Source organism: Oryx dammah, unplaced genomic scaffold (genome assembly GCF_014754425.2).
Source record: "Oryx dammah isolate SB20612 unplaced genomic scaffold, SCBI_Odam_1.1 HiC_scaffold_21, whole genome shotgun sequence".
In the NCBI taxonomy this organism is placed as follows: Eukaryota; Metazoa; Chordata; class Mammalia; order Artiodactyla; family Bovidae; genus Oryx; species Oryx dammah.
The window spans coordinates 59319934-59341878 of record NW_024070205.1 but is presented as its reverse complement, the minus strand read 5'-3'; the positions used below and the strand labels follow the sequence as shown (position 1 = coordinate 59341878).

Below are 21945 nucleotides of genomic sequence, written 5' to 3'. Positions count from 1 at the left end.
GTACTAGTGTACTTTTCAAGGTACTGTACTGTAAGATTTTAAAATGTTTTGTTTTTTTCTGTATTATTTGTGTAAAAAGTACTGGAAATCTATTACAGTACAGTACCATACAGCTGATTGGGTTAGCTGTGTACCTACGCTGTCTGTTTGACTTATGAACACACTCTCAGAAATGAACTTGTTCATATGTAGGCAACTTACTGGACCTCATTTCATTTTCACATAATAACCCTATAAGGTGGGAGATGAAATACTCAGAGACAGAGATATAAGGCAGCTGGCCCGAAGTGACACATGTAGGAAGTGGCAAAAGCAGGATTCAAACTATGACAATCTGGTTCCAGAGCCTGAATGCTCACCTAACTATACGCAAGAACACCTCCATAATTTCAGTATACAGTTTGCATTTTTGTTTATGACTGATTTAGTAGCAGGAGATACTGTTTATTATAGGGACAGATTTAACATGTATCTATATAAAGCCGATGACTCTCAGTTAAGCATTATATTCTCCTGAACACAAAAAGGGGATGACAGACTTAAATCAGCGCATTAGGGTGGAGAGAGTGAGTTGAATTCAAAGAATCAGTGATACTTCAGTAAAATGCATTCTGTGAGCAATTAAGTAACAGGACATTGTCTTCCAGTTAATGTGGGTTTGTATTTTCCATATCTATCTCCTTTGACATTCTGAATGAGTAAACAAAAAGTCTATACAGACACACAGTTTTCAAAAACATGGTGATTCAAATAAATATTTGGCCACCTGATGCAAAGAGCCAACTCATTGGAAAAGACTCTGATGCCAACAAAGATTGAAGGCAAAAGGAGAAGGGGGGTGGCAAAGGATGAGATGGTCAGATAGCATCGCCGACTCAATGGACATGAACTTGAGCAAACTCCAGGAGGTAGAGGATGACATGGAAGCCTGGTGTGCTGCAGTTCACTGGCTCACAAAGAGTCAGACATGACTCAGTGACAGAACAACAACAATAATTTTAAATGAACTCTTCAAGGCTGCTGCTGCTGCTAAGTTACTTCAGTCCTGTCCGACTCTGTGTGACCCCATAGATGGCAGCCCACCAGGCTCCCCCATCCCTGGGATTCTCCAGGCAAGAACACTGGAGTGGGTTGCCATTTCCTTCTCCAATGCAGGAAAGTGAAAAGTGAAAGTGAAGTCGCTCCATCGTGTCTGACTTAGTGACCCCATGGACTGCAGCCTACCAGGCTCCTCTGTCCATGGGATTTTCCAGGCACTAACATTTTTTTCTTTTTTCCTTTAAAAAGGTTCTGTATAGTACTGGGGTTTCAGAACACTGAACGTGAAGAGAAATATGCATCTCAGAGAAACGAGTAGTAAGCCAATACAAGGGCTAAAATTCCAACTATACTGATAAGCTAAATGGCTCTTTGTTCCAATACCTATATGTTTTTATAACTGCTTTTTTGTTTTCCCTTTATTGCAAAGAGTACTTTGTTCTTCTCCTTTAACATTACTTCTTTGGAAGAAATGTTGTCTAAGAATTATTATCTTTGAAAACAATACTGCACCTTTAAAATAACTCACTGTAAGCCAGTGTAGATGTTTTTCCGGAATTCTCTTGCTTTTTCTATGGTCCAACGGATGCTGGCAATTTGATCTCTGGTTCCTCTGCCTTTTTCTAAATCCAGCTTGACTATCTGGCTGGCAAGAGAATTCCAGAAAAACATCTATTCTTCTTCACTGACTACACTAAAGCCCTTGACTGTGTGTGTCACAACAAACTGTGGAAAATTCTTAAAGAGAGGTCCGTTGGCGTCACTGACTCAATGAACCTGAGTTTGAGCAAGCTCTGGGAGACGGTGAAGGACAGGGAAGTCTGGTGTGCTGCAGCCCATGGGGTTGCAAACAGTCAGACACAACTAAGCGACTGAACATCAAACAACAAGCCAGTGTAACATATCATACAATAAAGACTCTTTGTCTAAAAGAAGATTCAGTATCACCTGATTCTGGAGGAATTTACTTTTTAAAGAAATTGTTTCCTTATCATGGGTGAAAGACTGGTTCTAAATAGTAACATGAAATTAACTAACTCAATGCATGAATATAGCCTCCAACTAAAAATGCAGGTTATTTTGGAAGTGACAATTTAGGGCTTTACTTCGGCAGAGAAAATGTAATGGTCCTAACATTAGAAAAAGATTAGCACGTGAGACTTAATCCACTGAAATTTTGATACTATTCAACTAATTTCATTTAAATTAATTCATTAGTACTACTCTAACGTAATTTAACAAAATATAACCAACAGTATTACTAAAAACGAAAGCAAACTTTAAAACGTTATTAAAATTGTGCCAGTCTTATCTGATCTTATATCGATTTTCTCAGGAGAAACTAAAAAATATTTTAACGAGAAGAATCTAACGTATTCCATCATGTGGTTCAAACACCAATCAACTAAACCTACTTTAAAAACCTTTTCAGGAAAAAAAAAAAAAAAAGAACAACAATTTATAAATAAATGGAAAAAACAAATTTAAGTGACATTCAGAGTTCAAATCACCTTTTCCCCTTTAGTTTCAACTCACCAGTCTTGCAAGTCAACCTCAATCAAAATTCTGTAAATGAGCCAGTACTATTACAGTTGGTCAAGCTGCTCCACTCACATCTCTCAGGTAAAACTGGCATCAACCAGCTTCACAGAAATAAAGTCATTATAAGAGACCATCAGATGGTCAGTAGCTCCTTTCTTCCCTTTGCCTTGGCAGTTATTAAAGACCACTGCCCTGAAACATGCTATCCTAAAGATATTTTCTTAAATAAGTCCTTTCCTAATGGAAGTGAACACGGAAAATATGGAACTTTCCAGTACAAAAATCTGTGTATTAAGCCACCATAGTTTTAAAGGTTGAATTATAGTAAAATCCAGTGAATCACCACTTAGCTAACTTGAAAGTTTTGTATTCACATTTACAAAACAATTTCTCTTCATTTGGGACCCACTAGAAATGAAATCTTTTGGGCTTAGTTTGCACTGAGTATAATGTCTAAGCGAACAGCTCGCTAATCAGCTAGTCCAAATGAACAGAATAAAATTACAGCCCCATTATTTATATCAAGTTGGACTTTATCAGAAGAAATGACTTGATAAGCATTTTGTTTTTTTCAGGTCATATTAGATTATGCTGAGCAATCTAAAATGTATAATCAATCCAGAATCTGATATGCCCGTTCTACACAAGAATATTTGGCCAAAGGTCAAGTTTGTTTATTTCTTTGTCTACCTCCAGGCAACATGAAATATCCACTGAATGAGTCAATTGCTCTCGCTGGTTTCCTTTAACACCAAGTTCTAATTAATTCAGAAAAAGGCCTTCCTAAAAAAACATTATGCTCTAGAGCAAAGATCCTCAACCTCTGGGCATGGACCAGTACCTCCAGTCAGATCAGTGGCAGCATTAAATTAGAAATAAAGTACATAATAAATGTAATGTGCTTGAATCTTTCCAAAACAGTCTCCCCTAGGCCTCCCTCCCCAAGTCCATGGAAAAACTGTCTTCCACAAAACCAGTCTCTGGTGCCCCGAAGTTTGGGGACAACTGATCTGGAGCGAGGAAGATCAGATAATGTAGAAAACCCTGCAACTCAGTTTAAGGGTTTTTACGACTGTTTTCAGTTCAAGGTAGAAAAGTGAGGAAGCTGCCCTAGTTCTAAATTACCTCTCCTATGCCCCTGAAGAACTGACAAGTTGACAAATGAACAAAGGGGCTCAAAGGGCGTCGATAATGTACAGGAAAGCATAGCAGGAGTTGAAGACCAAGAAAGCCCAGAAAACAAATGCCCCTCAATAACCAACAACTATTTTGTCAACGGCTATTACTTTTTTGAAGCTTGTATTAAGCAATAACTAATATTCCCAGAAGAGAAAAAGACAGCATGGAAAAAAAACACAAGTGAATGTGTTAGTCGCTCAGTCGTGTCCAACTCTGTGCAACCCCATGGACTGTATCCCGCCAGGCTTCTCTGTCTGTTGGATTTTCCTAGCAAGAATACTGCACTGGAGTAGGTAGCCATACCTTCCTCCAGGGGATCTTCCCAACCCAAGGACTGAACTTGTGTCTACTGCTTGGCAGATTCTTTACCAATGAGGCACCTGGGAAGTCCATACGTCAAGCACTAAATTTTGTGATTGATTTAACAAAACAGGATTCCTAAGAATTATCTAAAGTTTGACTAAGATTTCTGCTGCTCATAGGGATTTATAGATTTCCTTTCTTAAAGGTAATATTATTTGTTAAAATAAGTCTTAATCTCAGTCTAGTAACCTATTAAAAGATATATCTTCAATTTTCTCTATTTATGTATTTTAGGACAAAAAATTAAGAGTAATTCTAATATTAAATGGTAACACTTGGGCTAACTTAGAAATTCCTTGACCTGTATGTGGAGGTGGTGGTGGTTTAGTTGCTAAGTTGTCTCCGACACTTGCGAACCCGTGGACTGTATGTAGCCCACTAGGCTCCTCTGTCCATGGGATTTTCCATGCAAGAACATTGGAGTGGGTTGCCATTTCCTTCTCCATGACCTATTTGTATAAAATCATTAATCATAAGTAACCTTTTCTCTTTTTTAAAAAAGTAGCATGGGGTGGGAGGAATCTACCTTATTCTGAAACATGCAAATAATTAATTATAATGTTATTGACACTAGACAATAAACATGGAATAGAATTCTCTAGAGGGAGAAAAAGGCTGGGAGAAAACTGTAAAGAACATGAGCTTTAAGAGTCAAAGGAAGAATTTGGAAGCTAAATTATACTACATTCATCAGTTATAGGACCTTGGACAAATTACTTATCTTTTGATTCTGTTTCTTCATCATGAAAATGTGTATAATGCGTACCTTGTAAGGATTCTTGGAGGATAAGAATGAGTACTTAAGTGTGAGAGCAGTTATTTCATCTTTTAACAACCTCTACACACAAGAGGAAACTGTTACTGAAAAAATCAAATCATTGTTCTTTTAAGGTACAAACTATACTATGAACACTGAGTATATCATAATAAAAGGTAAGACTGTCAACCTTTCTGAATTCTTGAACCTCTCTGAATGATGGAGAGAGGGAAGATAATAGATCCACTTGAAAAAAATCTTGCATGGTTTTTTGATTAAAGAAAAAGATTTTTGGTTAAAGAAAAAAAACTCTTAGTAAAAAAAGTAATGCTGTGTGTTTGACCTATTCCTATCCTAATAGTATACAGATACAAGAAAAAAAATAGAAAAGTAAGGATATCATCCTTCCAAGTAAAGAGTCACAAGATTTGCCATCAAACAGAAAAACTCATTTCCCATGATGGGAGCAAAAGTTCTACTGACTTGCTCTCAACTGGAGGCATTGCTGGCAGCTGCTACTTTGCCATTTCTGTCACAAGGGAACCCTCAGAAACCTTGCCTTCCTCCTTACCCTACTGCCAACAAGACAAAAAACCAATCGTACATGGAAGGCTTCAGACAAACAACGAATTCTATTTTCACATAGTGATTTTCTAACTCAGCTTTCCAAACAGTGATTTAATAAGACCGCTCCTTCATTATTTAAATTTGAAGATCATTCTTTTGATTCTTTTTCTTCATTTAATGACTTCAGGAGTTATTCAAACTTTTTTCCTTACACTGGATTCACTTTCGAGATATAAACCGTTGAATAAAAAACTGCCTAAGTGAAAGAAAGTCAAAGGCTAAAACAAAAATAATTTAAAGTCTAAAAAATCATTCATAATATATTAATAATGTTCATAGCATATAATAATCACAGTTAGGCAACCTTCTAGGATTTGGGAAATGAGTCTCATGCATTGGTCATACATGGTGACTACTCAATACTTTTGAATATATAACATATTCTGAATTCCTAGAACAGAAATGAGAATGAGACCACTGAATATTAATTACAAGTACCTAAAACAATGCTTGACAGATGTTTTAAACAAAAGTCTAAGTAAGGAATCCGCCAGGAGACCTGGGTTTGATTCCCGGGTCGGGAAGATCCCCTGGAGGAGGAAATGGCAACCCACTCCAGAATTCTTGTGCGGGATATCACATGGACAGAGGGGTCTGGCAGGCTACAGTCCATGGGGTTGGAAATAATCGGACAAGGCTGAGCAGCTAAACAACAGCTAGGTGAACAAATCAATCAAGGACTAAATGAATGAGCAAATAACAAAGGAAAAATATGACTTCCCTGAAAATTTGGACAATTCAGATTTCAAATGGAAATGGAAAACTGATTCAGACAAACTTCTAAGAGTATGAAACTGACTCCAAAACAAATGGTCAGATTAAAAAAAAAAAAAGTTATTGAAAAGTAGTTTTCCAGACCTAAAGTTTCCACTATGCAGTTTTCCAGACCTAAAGAAAATGAAAATACCAAACAGAAATGAAATTATAGCATAAAAGGTCCAGAATCAATATAGTTTATTTGTAATGGCTATTTTCAAAGCAAAGACACATAATGTGAAACAAATAGATAGTACAGCTTGATACATCAATAATGATTTGATAGTTCCATTATCAATAATTAACTTTTTTGTTGTGTTCAAACTTTAAAATCTTTCCCAAACCCTCAAAAGTTGACTTTTAAATAAAGATTACTAATAAAGTAAAAAGTAGTAACAGCACGTCAAATTCTAAATGTGATTTGTTCATTAAATAAATTTTGAAAAGGCAGGTTAACATTTTAAGTACCGAAAGAGATACTTTTAGACCCTAGTTTCTTTCTCTTTAATTGGAGGATAACTGCTTTACAATATTGTGATTTCGGCCATAAAACAAGATGAATCAGCAACAGGTAAACATATGTCCCCTCCCTCCTAAACCCTCCCATCTCCCTTTCCATCTGCCCTGTCCAGGCTATCCCAGAGCACTGGGTTGAGCTCCCTGTATCACACGGCAACCTCCTCCTCCTCTCTATTTTATATACGGTAATGTATGTTTCCATGCTGTTCTCTCAATTCATCCTGCCCTCTCCTCCCCCTCTGTGTCCACAGTCTGTTCTCTATGTCTGCATCTCCACTGCTGCCCTGCAAATACGTTCATCATACCATCTTTCTAGATTCCATATGTGTACATTAATATACAACATCTGTCTTTCTCTTTCTGACTTACTTCACTCTTCGACCCTACTTTCAAAACTGTGTATGAGGTGGCAGGAAGGGGAGACAGACAGTTTCAGCTATAAAGATTTTATAAAAATATGAACTATCAAGACTTATAAAAACAACTTGTACAAAAAACATATTTCCTGACACACACAATAATCATAGGATTTTTTTTTTTTACTGTATAAAGCTTTTCTTCCTTAGGCTTTTAACTTCTGAAGTATCAGTTCTACTTTTTAACAAAACATTGAGAGAGAGAAATCCTCTACACTTATGCACAGGGCGCCTGAAAATTGAAAAACTAACCTAGACACTGGAGAAAAGGTTGAAGTCAAGGTGGGAGTTAACTATATCAGGCCTAGTTAACAAACCTGTGCATATCCTTTCCAGTTTATATATGCCTTGTGATATGGTATCTCATTCAGACGCACAGGCAGTACAGTAGGATAACTAAGAAATTTTTTTTTAGATATACTGGAAGTGTCCCTTCTCCAGGGAATCTTCCTAACCCAGGGATCGAACCCAGGTCTCCTGTATTGTAGGCGGATTCTTTACCAGCTGAGCCACAAGGGAAGCCCAGATATACTAGAATCATACTGCAAATATGATACTTGTCTAAGTTAATAATATTTAAACAATATCTGCTCCTGTCTTGCCATCTCTAAAATGCAAAGAATAACAGCACCTTTTTAAAAAGATTTATTGGGCTAACCAAAAAGTTTGTCCAGGTTTTTCATAACACTGTAAAAAAAATGCCCAAACAAACTTCTTGGCAACCAAATACAAGAGATGACATATATACACAAAAGCTGGCACCAATTAACTACACCAACTACGTAGCATCCTGACTGGCACTGAGATGTCGTCATTGGGACAAAACTCACATGTATAGTACAGTCAGCGTCTGATGAATGAATGAAAAAGAAAATTCCATTTAGAAAGTCTGAATAACAAGATGGTTGCACAGATAAACTAGAAAATATGGGATCCAAATTTCTGGAACACTCACTCTGTCAAATCAGGCATAATTCAAGAATTTTATTCAAAAACACTAATAACATGCTAGGCACTACATTATACTCTGATGCCATAAGAAAGGATGTATTCCATCTCAAGTAAAATAGAGAACTGAAAGAAAGTTCTCTATATTACAAAAAGGATTTGTGTGTGTGTGTGTTCAGTCATGTCTGACTCTTGGTGACACCTTGGGACTATAGCCCCCCAGGCTCCTCTGTCCATGGAATTTTCCAGGCAAAAATACTGGAGTGGGTTGCCATTTCCCACTCCAAAAGATCTTCCCTTACAAAGAGGGACCTAACCATGATTTGGATAGAAGGAGGAAGAGGAGTTTAAGCAGTCATATTTTCCCATTAAATTGTCATCTATCCTACAAATCAGTAATCACTACAGCAAGAGCAGACCAATCTATAGGGCACACTTTGTCTCCCCTTCTTAAAAAGATGCTGAATGGTGAAACATTAAGAAAGGTAATCTGGAGAGGGACTCGTGCTTGGGATGATGGAAATGTCCTATATCTTGCTTTGTGTTGTGGTCACACAGTATATACAACTGCCAAAACTAAAAATACTAAACACTTAAGAACTATGCGTTTTCTTTTATGCTAATTACTTTACCATTAAAATAAAATGCTCATTAAAAAGAAAAAGTGCTCCATATTTTTCTCATAGGAAAATGTATTAAAAAGGAGCATAACCAAGATAATAATTCCCTGTGCTATTCCTTGTATCCTTGTTGCTTATCTATTGTGTACATAGTAGCTTGTATCTCAATCTCATACCCCTAATTTGCCCCATCTCCATTATTTTGTAATAATGTTTAATGGAGTACAATCTGTAAAAATATTGAATCACAGTGCTGAACACCTAAAATACAATATTGTAAATTAACTATATTTCAACTAAAAAAAATGTCAAAGGAGCATAACCAAGTCTATTCATTATAAAATCAACTACAGAACGATCTTATCTCATTCAAAACATTCTAAGCAAGATATTCTTTATTCAATGATAGGTGATGCAAAAGAAATTCTGGGAGATCACTACTAGAATCCCTCAGATTCTCATTTGCTGCAGAATCTAGGAATGGACTGACACATCTCAGCTGCATTTCACCTGTTGTTCAACTTTATGGTTTGAGAACGTCAGTGGAAATTTTGTTTGTTTCACTGCTTGTCTTGGAGGAAAACGTCTTGTGAGAAAAACAGGAGTAGAAAGTTTTCAACTAGGAATCCAAAACCCAACTTCCAGCTCGAGGGCTAAAGGCCGCACGGCAACACTGAGCAAGTCCCTTAACCATTCTGTGCCTGTGATAATCTCCTATCACAGGCCCTTCATAAGGATAAAACGTAGCAATTTGTTAAAGAACTTTGCCAAGTCAAAGCAGTTTATTATTCTAAAGAGGTTTAGCGGTATAATACTGCAGTCGAACCCTAAATTTAACCCTGACATTTTAAGTTCTCAGGGGACATCCCATCCACATCTCATTTGAACTAGAATGGAAGGTTCAGGGACAGAAACTGGTAGATTACACCTACTCCAAAAAAGGGGGCGTAGGAAGGCAAAGTCTCCTCCACTTCTAAACTTCCAGAAGTCTAGATTTCTGGGAATTGATCTTCGAAAACATCTGGCACAATCTTGCAAATTGAAAAAGGAAAATGAGGAAATAATGCCTATAGTAAGATAGAGTCTTCTGTAATCCTCGTCTTGCCAACAGTCAACGAAGAAATAATTGCTCCGGGCGTACAGAAAGCTTTCCTCCTACATTATCGTGGCGTAGTAGACAAGCAATCAGCAAGCATTGACTGTATTCCTTCGCAAATCTTTAGCACACACTTCCACGCCTTCCTTAAACCGTGTCCATCCCAGGAACGAAAAGAGAGCAAGGCCTAAAGGTCTTCAGATCATCCATCACAACTCCCTCCCCCTTTCATTCCAGATCCAGCGGCCCCCGGCCATCACACCCTTTCCGGATCGCCCATCCCCAGGGCGGCCAGCCTCACCAGCTGTTCCCGGCGGCTGGAGCTCCGATCGGTTGGCGCCCGGCGGCCCCGAACATTAACGACACCCAAGAGCCTGGCCTCGAGGCTCAGGCCCGAGAACAGACTCCAACTACCGCACCACCAGCGACTTCCCAGGAGCAGTTCAACATTTTGAGCTGAGCTTCCGGAAGCCGACAGCAGGCGGAAAACGGAAGCTGGGAGCAACCATTAGTTCCCCTCCCCGCCTCCACTGCTTCTTTCTCTGAAAATCTCCTCTTTTTTCCTCAGAGAAGGGATAGGGGGCAATAATTTGAGATCTTTACTTAGCAATGTTTCTTAGTTTTTCTTTCTGGTGTTTCGGACACTGAAAGAGTATGGGAGGAAAAAAATATGAAGTCAGCAAAAGTTGAATCCCCGAGATCTGTGTAATGGTTTAGCCCGGTTGCCTAGGAGACCGAGAGTAACTCCGGAGGTGCAGCGGGCTACCGGAGGCTATGGCCACGTTAGCCAGGCTGCAAGCCCGGTCGAAGAGTATAGCACAGCAGTATTACTACAGGAACAGGTAGGGTATCAATTAGGGGAGCGCGAAAAGGCCTGGCTTCACCCCCAGCCCGTTACTCCTCAGCAGGAACGTCCTGTGAATTCATTTCCTAACTCACTGAGTACCCCTCACTTCTCTTCCTCGTTGGTAGTCTGCAAACAGAATCACGAATTTTTGAAAGTAGTGTTAGCATACAGGGGGATTCCCGATGCAGGGGGCCACGGTTATCATCTGGAGATAATTTAAGTAAAATTCCAGTAGAAATAAAATTGTACAATAAGTGCTTTCCTTTGACATCATCACGCCACAATGGGATGAAACCTGTGTCCTCTTATGGAAAGTTTGATGGCCTCACTGGGCTCACCCTGTCTCCTTAGCTGGGTGAGCTCGGAGTGTCCCCCATGTACCTCCATTATGTCACGAATGTCGCTGAACTCAACTGTTCTATGACTCACTTGTCTTCCCAGAGAGGCAGTATGTAAACTATTCTGACAAGATAATCAATACCAATTTGTTAAGAGGGCTGAAGAAGACACTGGCGGCCCTATCCATCTCTCTACACCTAAACATCCTACAAAAGGTTCATTTGAACAATGGTCTTCTGGAAGCAATCCCTCAGGACATTTTCTAAGCTAAGAGAAGTTCCAAAAAAGTGAAAAGGACATTGGTAGAATATAGTGACACACCAGACCAATAGAAAATATGCCGAGTAGACAATCTTGCTGAGCTGTTCTTATTCTAACATTTATCTCACCTACTACATTCTTGGGCTTCCCTTGTAGCTAAGCTGGTAAAGAATACATCTGCAGTGCGGGAGACCTGGGTTCGATCCCTGGGTAGGAAAGATGTCTTGGCAAGGGGAAAGGCTACACACTCCAGTATTCTGGCCTGGAGAATTCCATGGACTATATGGTCCATGGAGTCCTAGAGTCGGACCTGACTGATCGACTTTCACTTTCTTTCAGTACATTCTTAGAGCACCTTGTGCCTCTTTTACAGCACTTATCACAATTTTACATTCCCATTGAGATAATCTATGAGGGATATAAATATCATCCCTTTTATAACTAGAAGTGGGGGTTTTGCTTATCATTGTTTTTGTCTCCAGTGTTTATTTTAGTTTCTGGCACCTAATTGCTGCACAATAATCATTTGTCTAATAATTCAATAAATAAATCTTTCACTCAGTCATTGGTCCTGGTTTACCTAAATGTACTAAAAAGAGCTAAACATAGAGATTTTGTATTATCTGTAATAGGTAAATTATGTTGAAGGTATGTATGACATATGTATGTATGTATGTTTGTTTGTTAAAGGTATGTATGAAGATATGTATGATATACATATCTAAAAAGAATAAATTTCATCCCTCTGATGTTCACCACCTAATGTGGAATATAGACATTTAAAAGATAAATACAATAGAGTAAGCATAAACAGGAAGGGAAATGACTAACAATTTTTATTGCACTAGGAATTTTTCTGTATAATAATAATTTGGTTTTCACAGATTTACAAGTTAATGTATTAATCTGTATTTTTAGAGCTTGAGAAGAGTGTTCTAGAAAAGCCTGGTGAAGTGTCACAGAACTGCGAGCAGACATAACTTTTTCTACAGATTTCAGTGTTAATCTTTGTCCCTATCTCCTGGCTTTTGACAATATGTACATTATCCCGAAACTCGAGGTTGCCTGGGTAAAACGCTAGAGCTGTACAAATGCTATGATAAGAATAGGCTGGCTTTTCTTCTATTTGATTTATTATTAATATTAATATTTTCAATATGAGTGAAGGTCTTTAAAGAAGGAATTGAAATTCCCAAGTTTGCCTAGTTAAAAAAAAACAAGGTATTGAATAGCACAGAAGAAAAACGCATATAAAAGGTTAACATATGAAAAAATCAACAGGTAATTTTCTTAAGAAATTGTTTTCTTTTTCCCCTGTGTTATTGACCAGATCAGTTGTTTGCAGACTTCTGTGTACATCAGAATCACCTGAGGGTCTTGGTAAAATGCAGACTCTGATTCTCTGGGTCTCAGTTTTGGCCAGCATGTCTGCATTTCTCACACAGGTTCCTGTCGGGCCCCATTTTGCATAAGAAGGAAGACATTGTAAAAAAAAAAAAAAAGTGGTGTATGAGCCTATCATTTAATTCATAAACATCTGTACAAGTTGTATGTTTATTCCTTCTTTATACAAGGCAAGGAAAATGAGATTCAGACAGATTAGTAATTCATATGAGGTCATACAGCTAAGTCTCAAAACCAAAAGCCCAGCTTTAAGGCCTATGCTCTTCACTACCACCCTAGACAAGATTTTCTTCACACCACACTGGTTTTGATGAATTAAGGGGCAAGAAGCACCAAGATCCAGAAGTCCAAATGGCCTAAGCACGTGGTTGGCCAAATCTATTATCATATAGGCGACAGAGCGGGATGAAACCATTTTAATTCTTCTTGGCTTGTTTTAATGTCTTCCTTCTCTGTTGGTAACAACACAGTGGCAAAAGTGTTTAAGAGCTGGCACCAGATTGCCTCTGAAGTTAAAACATGACTTTGTTGGGAAAAATAAACTATGACTAAGTGCTTAGATTAGTGCCTAAATCCTCCAGGGCCAGGGTGTCCACTGAGGAAGAGACAAGCTTCTCTGCCTAACAGAGGGGAAAGATTTGGAACTCCAAGAAGTGAGGTGAATGGTGCCTGCTAAGTTGCTGCAGTCATGTCTGACTCTGTGTGACGCTATGGACTGTGGCTCACCAGGTTTCTCTGTCGGTGGGATTCTCCAGGCAAGAATACTGGAGTGGGTTGCCATGCCCTCCTCCAGGGATCTTCCCCCACATAGGGATCAAACTGTGTCTTTTATAAATTTCCTGCATTGGTAGGCTGGTTCTTTACCACTAGCACCACCTGGGAGAAGTATGGTAGTAGCTGATACAATGAGAAAGCTAGGGGTATGGAAAGGTGTGCATTATCAGACCCACCCAAGCCCTCTGGGAAGTTGCTCCACAAGAAACGTTTTGTGGGTGTTCTTATTTGGTGGTCTACTCATCAAAGAGGCTAAAAATCCGTCTAGGATGTTACTGAACAGCACGAAGATGATACCCAGTTGTTATATGTCTAAGTATTGGCCTTTTTTTTTTTTCAACTTTCACTATTACTTCCCAGTTTCATTTCTAGTTTTCCAAACTACTGAGATTTCTTTGTGACTTATTGATCATTTATACTGTCCTATTTGTGGGAAAAAGAGTTTGGGATATGTTCATTAATCATAGTTCATTTCCCCCATATCCTTATTTAATGTGTCAAATACTAAAAGGAATGAGTTCAAAATGTCCCACTTCCACTTAATTCCACTTAGTTTCCACTGCGTGGTGTCTTTTTATGTCATATTATTTAGATTATATATGCATTCTAGTGCATCTCTCTTCATTATTGGCTCTCTCTCTCTTTTTTTTTTTTTTTGGATGTGCAAAATATTACACCTTTGAATCCCACTTGCAGTTGTTAAAAATTATTTTTATTATTTCTTTAAGAAAATTTAATGCAGTTACATACAACTTGTAACATCAATATTGAGCCTCCTTAATCGGATACGAGTTAATCATATTGTTTTGTGTATTTCTCTTCATAAGTAGCACATTTTAAGGTTTTAAATAATTAGAATCCAGGAAATTTGTGATGGGTTAAGTTAGTTTCTTTTGTTAAATTTAATTTTTCATTTTATGTTGGAGTATCGTTGATTTACAATGTTGTGTTAGTTTCAAGTGTACAGTGAAGTGATTCAGCTATACATATACACACATATTGATACAAAGCCATCACCCTATGTTAAGCTGCTTTGTAATTCTTGTCCTCTGTCATGAGTTTTCATGTATAAGCTATGTTTTATTTTATTTTAAATTTTAACATTATTCAGAAGAAACTTATATTTTAACATGAACATTTCTTATGAGGACTTAATGCAGTCTACCTAGATTCTCAGTACTATGTTTATGAATTAACTATTCACTGATTAATTAAATACTGACAGAGCACCTACTATGTGCTAAGGACTGTTCCATGTATTGAGGATACAGCAGTGAACAAAAAAGTCATGAGGTAAACAGAACATAAATAAACTTACATATAATATTTTATCTTGCTGCTAAGTCACTTTAGTCATGTCCAACTCTGTGCGACCCCATAGATGGTGGCAGCCCACCAGGCTCCCCCGTCCCTGGGATTCTCCAGGCAAGAACACTGGAGTGGGTTGCCATTTCCTTCTCCAATGCATGAAAGTGAAAAGTGAAAGGGAAGTCGCTCAGTCGTGTCCAACTCTTAGCATGGACTGCAGCCTACCAGGCTCCTCCATCCATGGGATTTTCCCGGCAAGAGTACTGGAGTGGGGTGCCATTTGCCTAGGGTGATTATAATAGCAAAGAATAAAGCAAGGTAGGCAAGAAGCGAACTAAATATCCTGTTTTAAATAGAGTGGGTGATGAGGCTCCTCTGAGCAGGAGATATTTGAACAGAGTCCTAATAAAAGTGGATGAGCAGGCCTACTAGGTAGAGATCTAAGAGATGTTCCAGCCTTCAGGAGCTGTAACATTAACTGCTATACCCCTGTTGTCAGAAGCCTGCATATATGTGTTGCAAAACAGTGCTGGAGGCCAGATCATTTGGGGCTTTTAAGCCATAGTAAAGATACTGGATTCTACCCTGATTAAGGTAGGAAGTCATTGGGGATTTTTGATAGAGGAGTGACTTGATCTGACTCTGTCTATAAAGAAAACTTGGACTTGTTTTTAAATTGAATAAAGCATTTTGATTTGTTTTCTTTTTTTTCCTTCTGCTTTCCTTCTCCAATTACATCATTTATTAGTTTAACTCTTTGTGACCTCTTTTGCTTGTTATGGAAACTTCAGTTGAATTTGCTTATATATAAAAAAATAATATTTGAAATACTTTGCAACTGTATGTGGGCTTCCCTAGTGGCTCAGATAGTAAAAGAATCTGCCTGCAATGCAGGAGACCCGAGTTTGATCTCTGAGTCAGGAAGATCCCCTGGAGAAGGGAATGGCTACCCACTACAGTATATAGTTTTCTAAGGATATATAAGCAGAAATTAACCTAATAGATGTTGAAATATCTTTTAATTAATTTAGCTGTAGGGAAAAGTGTGTGTAGGGAAATATAGAGAAAGCAGGTGCTCAGGAAGAGGGCTGGAAGTTTGGTAGAGACACTATAGTGACCAAGTGGTCAACTGTCAAATTTCCAGGTCTCCCACCCTCTTAAATGGGGCATGGGGAGTGCATGAGGCTAGAGAGGAGACAGTAAAAAGAGAAATAAATGGGATTGAATATATGCTATGTGCTGCGAACTCTGGAAAATACTTTCACAAATATTATGTTGATTTTCACAATAATCATATGAAGTGGTTTTACTTTTCCTACTTTACAATGGAGGAAAATGAAATCTTTAAAGTGTAATTTACTTGTTCAGTAAGAACAAAAATCTAATGACGTCTGATCTATCTCAGTCCAAAGTTATACTTGGATTGCTTGTTGTTTAGTTGCTCAGTTGTGTCCAGCTCTTTTGTGGCCCCATGGATTGTAGCCCGCCAGGCTCCTCTGTCCATGGAATTTTCCAGGCAAGAACGCTAGAGTGGGTTGCCATTTTCTTCTCCAGGGGATCTTCCCAACCCAGGAATTGAACTCATGTCTCCTGCATTACAGGCAGATTCTTTACTGTTGAGCCATCAGGGAAGCCATGCTTGGAGTATGGGGACTTTAAATCAAGTCCCAGCATGGAAGTAAGTACATCAAATACATGAAGCCTAACCTGCCTTTCTAAGGTCAGTTTGAGGAAAGGAAAACACCTGATACGGCAAGTACTCTCCAGTACAAGACCAGTGATTAGAGTGGACTTCATTACCTTGTCTCAACCTAAAGTATAATGTTCTTTAAGTTGGCCTGATTCTGGAATCCATTCTTCCCTTGAACTTAATTTGTTTCTAACTGCAATATAGTTAAAGGTTCCTGACTGCCTTCTTAGTCTGATTACTTGTTTTGGTGTCCTTTTCTTTGGACAATCATCTTGGTCCTAGTAACCTAAATGGATAATAGCTTAATCAGATAGACATGAGTTTCTTCCTCTGATTCTAATTAATTGCTGGTTGTTTCTGTTCAGTTACACTCTATTCTGACCAGTGACATTTAGCAAGGCTTCTGCCAAGTATGCAAGAATGATTTATGTCAGCATGCAGGAAGAGTTAAAATCCTAATTCTGTGTCACTTTAGACTTAAACGTAAGTTCTTAAATTTATGCTCTTACCTTACTTAAACACTTTTGATATCAGTTTTCTCATCTGTGAAAGAGACAGTAATACCTATTGACATGTCAGCTAAGAAGACTAAATAATTGTTTCACAGATTAGTTAACACCCAGTAAATTCATAAAATTTAGGCAGTCACAACAGGAGGACAAAGGATAAAATGATCTGCTCAGGATATATGATCAAAGGATCATATGATCTAAGATCAAAGTAGATCAAAGGATATATGATCTACTCAGTGGGTATAAGAAAGGCAGTTGATAAATTTAGTATCTGAGTATTTGTCCTTTCTTTGTAAAGATTCTTAACATTGATATATACATTTAATGAAGTACATAAACTATAAATGTTTTGCTCAATAACTTTTACATATGTGTATATCTGTGTAACCATCACTCAGATAAAGTTCTTAAGTGTTTAAAAATGTTTGTAAAAGAGAAATAAAAGGAAATGTGCTTAGTAATAAAGAATATATTTCTAAAACCAATAGCCAACATCTTGTGTATTGATGAAATACAACATGGATTTCATTCAAAAGCAAGAGAAAAATACATGTTGATTTGCATAGTTTTACTATTTGGAACTTTTTTTCTGGAAATAGTAGTCAATATTGCAATAAAAGAAAAAAAATGAGTAAGTATTGAAAGGGAAGGAATAAAAGTTGGTTATAGATCATGAAATTATAAAACTGAGAAGATGTAAAATAATCTATTAAAAAGCCATCTTGTGAATAAGATGAATTTGGTAAAGTGTCAGATTAGAAAACAAATTTTTAAAAAATCAGAAATTTGTCTTGGTACCAGCAGTAACTAAATGGACTTAATATCAGACTAAAATGTTTCAAATGAAAGATCAGTGAATTTGAAAATATACCAAATATATATTACTGGGTAGAGTGTTCTATAACTGTCAATTAGATTAGGTTGGCTGATAAATGTTCATGTTTTGACAGCTGTCCTATCAATTATTCAGACAGACATGTTACAATTCCCCACTATAATTTCCAAACTAAATTTGTCTATTTCCCCTTTTAGTTTTGTCAGGTTTTACTTCATATATTTCAGTTATATTATAGTTGTGTATGCCTTTAAAAATATCAAATCTGCTTGATAAATTAACATTTTTATCATTATAAGATGGTTCTCCTTATACATGATAATTTTCCTTATTCTTAACTCTACTTTAAATATTAAAAATATATTTTAAACTATGAAAAGTATTTGAAGAATTTAAAACATTATTGAGATGCCTTTCTTTTATGTGTGTGTGTGTGTGTGTGTGTGTGTGTGTGTATACAATCTCAAACTTACATTAAACTTACAATACGGTACAGAGAGACTTCTTACAAAAACTAAATATGGCAGAAAGCCAAGAAGAACTAAAGAACCTTTTAATGAAAGTGAAAGAAGAGAGTGAAAAAGGTGGCTTGAAACTCAACATTCAGAAAACTAAGATCATGACATCTGGTCCCATCGCTTCATGGCAAATAGATGGGGAAACAGTGGAAACAGTGACAGACTTTATTTTGGGGGCCTCCAAAATCAATCACTGAAATTAAAAGACGCTTGCTCCTTGGAAGAAAAGTTATGACCAACCTAGATAGCATATTAAAGCAGAGACATCACTTTGCCAACAAAGGTCCATCTAGTCAAAGCTATGGTTTTTCCACTAGTCATGTATGGATGTGAGAGTTGGACCATAAAGAAAGCTGAGTGCCACAGAATTGATGCTTCTGAACTGTGGTGTTGGAGAAGACTGTTGAGAGTCCCTTGGACTGCAAGAAGATCCAACCAGTCCATCCTAAAGTCCTGAATATTCATTTGAAATACTGATGCTGAAGCTGAAGCTCCAATATTTTGGCTACCTGATGCAAAGAACTGACTCATTTGAAAAGACCCTGATGCTAGAAAGATTGAAGGCAGGAGGATGACAGAGTATGAGATGGCTGGATGACTCAATGGACATGAGTTTGAGTAAACTCCAGGAGTTGCTGACGGACAGGGAAGCCTGGCATGCTGAGTCCACGGGGCGCAAAGAGAGTCGGACACGACTGGGCAACTGAACTGAACTGACTGAAATCGGGGTAGGTTGCAATCTGATAGCCCATTGCCTTCCAAATTCTTTTTCCACATAAGTACATTTTCTATATAATCACAGTATTGCCATCAAAATCAAGAAATTAACATTTGTACACTTCTACCGTCCAATCTTCAGACTCCATTCAAGCTTTGCCAATTGTCCCAGTAGTGTTATTTATAGCAAAAATTCTTGTTTTGTCTGTTTAGTTATCTTTAATATAGAATATTTTCTCAGTTTTTCTTCAGTTTTCATGACCTTGCCACCTATGAAGATCACAAGTCAGTTATTTTGTGGAATTTCCCTCAGTTTAGGTTTGTCTAATTTTTCCTCCAGTAGATTCAGGGTATGTACCTATGGCAAGCCTTTGACTGTGTGGATCACAATAAACTGTGGAAAATTCTGAAAGAGATGGGACTACCAGACCACCTGACCTGCCTCTTGAGAAACCTATATGCAGGTCAGGAAGCTACAGTTAGAACTGGACATGGAACAACAGATTGGTTCCAAATAGGAAAAGGAGTACGTCAAGGCTGTATATTGTCACCCTGCTTATTTAACTTACATGCAGAGTACATCATGAGAAACGCTGGGCTGGAAGAAGCACAAGCTGGAATCAAGATTGCCGGGAGAAATCTCAATAACCTCAGATATGCAGATGATACCACCCTTATGGCAGAAAGTGAAGAGGAACTAAAAAGCCTCTTGATGAAAGTGAAAGAGGAGAGTGAAAAAGTTGGCTTAAAGCTCAACATTCAGAAAACGAAGATCATGGCATCTGGTCCCATCACTTCATGGGAAATAGATGGGGAAACAGTGGAAACAGTGGCAGACTTTATTTTGGGGGGCTCCTAAATCACTGCAGATGGTGATTGCAGCCATGAAATTAAAAGACGCTTACTCCTTGGAAGAAAAGTTATGACCAACCTCGACAGCATATTCAAAAGCAGAGACATTACTTTGCCGACTAAGGTCTGTCTAGTCAAGGCTATGCTTTTTCCAGTAGTCATTTCTGGATGTGAGAGTTGGACTGTGAAGAAGGCTGAGTGCCAAAGAATTGATGCTTTTGAGCTGTGGTATTGGGGAAGACTCTTGAGACTCCCTTGGACTGCAAGGAGATCCAACCAGTCCATGCTAAAGGACATCAGCCCTGGGATTTCTTAGGAGGGAATGATGCTGAAGCTGAGACTCCAGTACTTTGGCCACCTCATGCGAAGAGTTGACTCATTGGAAAAGACTCTGCTGCTGGGAGGGATTGGGGGCAGGAGGAGAAGGGGACGACAGAGGATGAGATGGCTGGATGGCATCACTGACTAGATGGACATGAGTCTGAGTGAACTCCGGGAGTTGGTGATGGACAGGGAGGCCTGGCGTGCTGTGATTCGTAGGGTTGCAAAGAGTCAGACACGACTGAGTGACTGAACTGAACTGAACCTATGGCAGGAATATCACAGAAGTGATACTATAGTCTTCTTAGTACATCTACCAGGTATTGTACCATCTTGATTCATCCAGTTACTGATGGAGTACATTTGGATAATGTCATTAAGATTTTGTCTGCTAGGCTTCTCCACTGTGATGTTCTTTTTTTTATTATTTGTAGTAGGTATTGTTTAAAAGCAATTGATTTGAGGCTATAAATGTATTCTGTTCCTCTTCTTTCAATTTACTTATTTATATCATTATGGACTCATGTGTTCCTATTTTAATCCATGGGTTAGACCACATTACCCTTACCTATCTTTATGCTAGCATTATCCCAGATTTGTCTAATGGGAGCCACTTCCTTTTGTGTCCTGATCATGGTAATATTCTCCTGCTTTCTGACACACAAAAAAAACGTCGAGGCTAAGCTTTTACTTTTCCTGTCCCAATCTTGGGGTTATCTCATTTCTTCAAGGACCTCTTGTTTCTTTTAGTAGATGCCTGTGTCGTTGGGCGTTGCTGCTCTCAGGCCTTGTCAAGCGGACAGAGCTAGAAAATATGGGTATGCGTGCATTGGCACAGAGTTTACGCCTATACTTTATCTAGATATCTAGCTGTTCATCTATCCATTAATCCATCCATGTGGCTATTGAAATCCATCAGTTTATGTTAACAATTCTGTTTCAAGTCCAGCACTACAGAGTTCATTCTAGTATTTTTTCCCCTTTTTCTAACTGAGAAACCTGTCTTGTTTTTTTAACATATTCACTTATTTGAATAATCCCTCTGTATATAATCAAACTCCTATCACATAACTACTTCCTCTTTTGGGATACCACCTTTAACTCTGTGTGAGGGCTTCCTCTCTGTGCTGAACTGCCAGTTCCCAGTTAACTTGAATATCTTTTCATCACTCTTGGTCTCTGATTCCCTGTGCTGGTGATCTTCCATGTGTACACCGTTTTCACCCTTCCTCAACACCCTAAAGCCATGCCTCTTCTCCATGGGAACACTCTCCTTACTCAGATGGGACATCTTACCCCAGGCTGCCCCTCCGTGTGGATGCCCACTGTACCCCACACAGGTTCTGATACTCCATGCTGAGCCATGGGGTCCTTCCCTTCCTCCCACCCCACCACACAAAGATCTTTGCTTTCCTTGCCTACTGCTGATTTCTTTAGTGAAGTGAGAAGGAGGAGGAAGAAAAGCAAATATGAAATATTTTAAAAGTACACTAACGTATAAATCTACATGACAAGCTATGATAATTCCTACTTGATGATCTAATGCTGGACACTCCTGACAGTCCAGTTATTAGAACTCACACTGCTTTCACTACAGGGGGCCACAAATTCGATCCCTGATTGGGGAACTAAGACCCTGCATGCCATGCAGCTGGAAAAAAAATTGCCTATGTATTAGCAACCCCTGATTCATTGGACTGTGAGGT

The 21945-nt window shown here is 38.3% G+C and overlaps 2 protein-coding genes across 3 annotated transcripts in view; one reads left to right on the top strand and one right to left on the bottom strand.

The window, feature by feature from the left end:
• GPATCH2 (G-patch domain containing 2) overlaps positions 1-10350 on the bottom strand; it is a 197276-nt gene extending 186926 nt beyond the window's left edge. Inside the window, exon 1 of one of the 2 annotated variants that reach the window (XM_040263270.1) lies at positions 10163-10350. In XM_040263270.1, the coding sequence (XP_040119204.1) occupies positions 10163-10218 (56 nt within the window). In that variant the 5' untranslated portion in view covers positions 10219-10350. The remainder of the gene's footprint in view (positions 1-10162) is intronic. The other variant, XM_040263269.1, reaches the window with a different exon arrangement.
• Positions 10351-10595: 245 nt separating this feature from the next.
• Positions 10596-21945, top strand: part of SPATA17 (spermatogenesis associated 17) — a 246627-nt gene continuing 235277 nt past the window's right edge. The window contains exon 1 of the mRNA XM_040263268.1: positions 10596-10703. Within this exon, the coding sequence (XP_040119202.1) occupies positions 10636-10703 (68 nt within the window). The 5' untranslated portion in view covers positions 10596-10635. The remainder of the gene's footprint in view (positions 10704-21945) is intronic.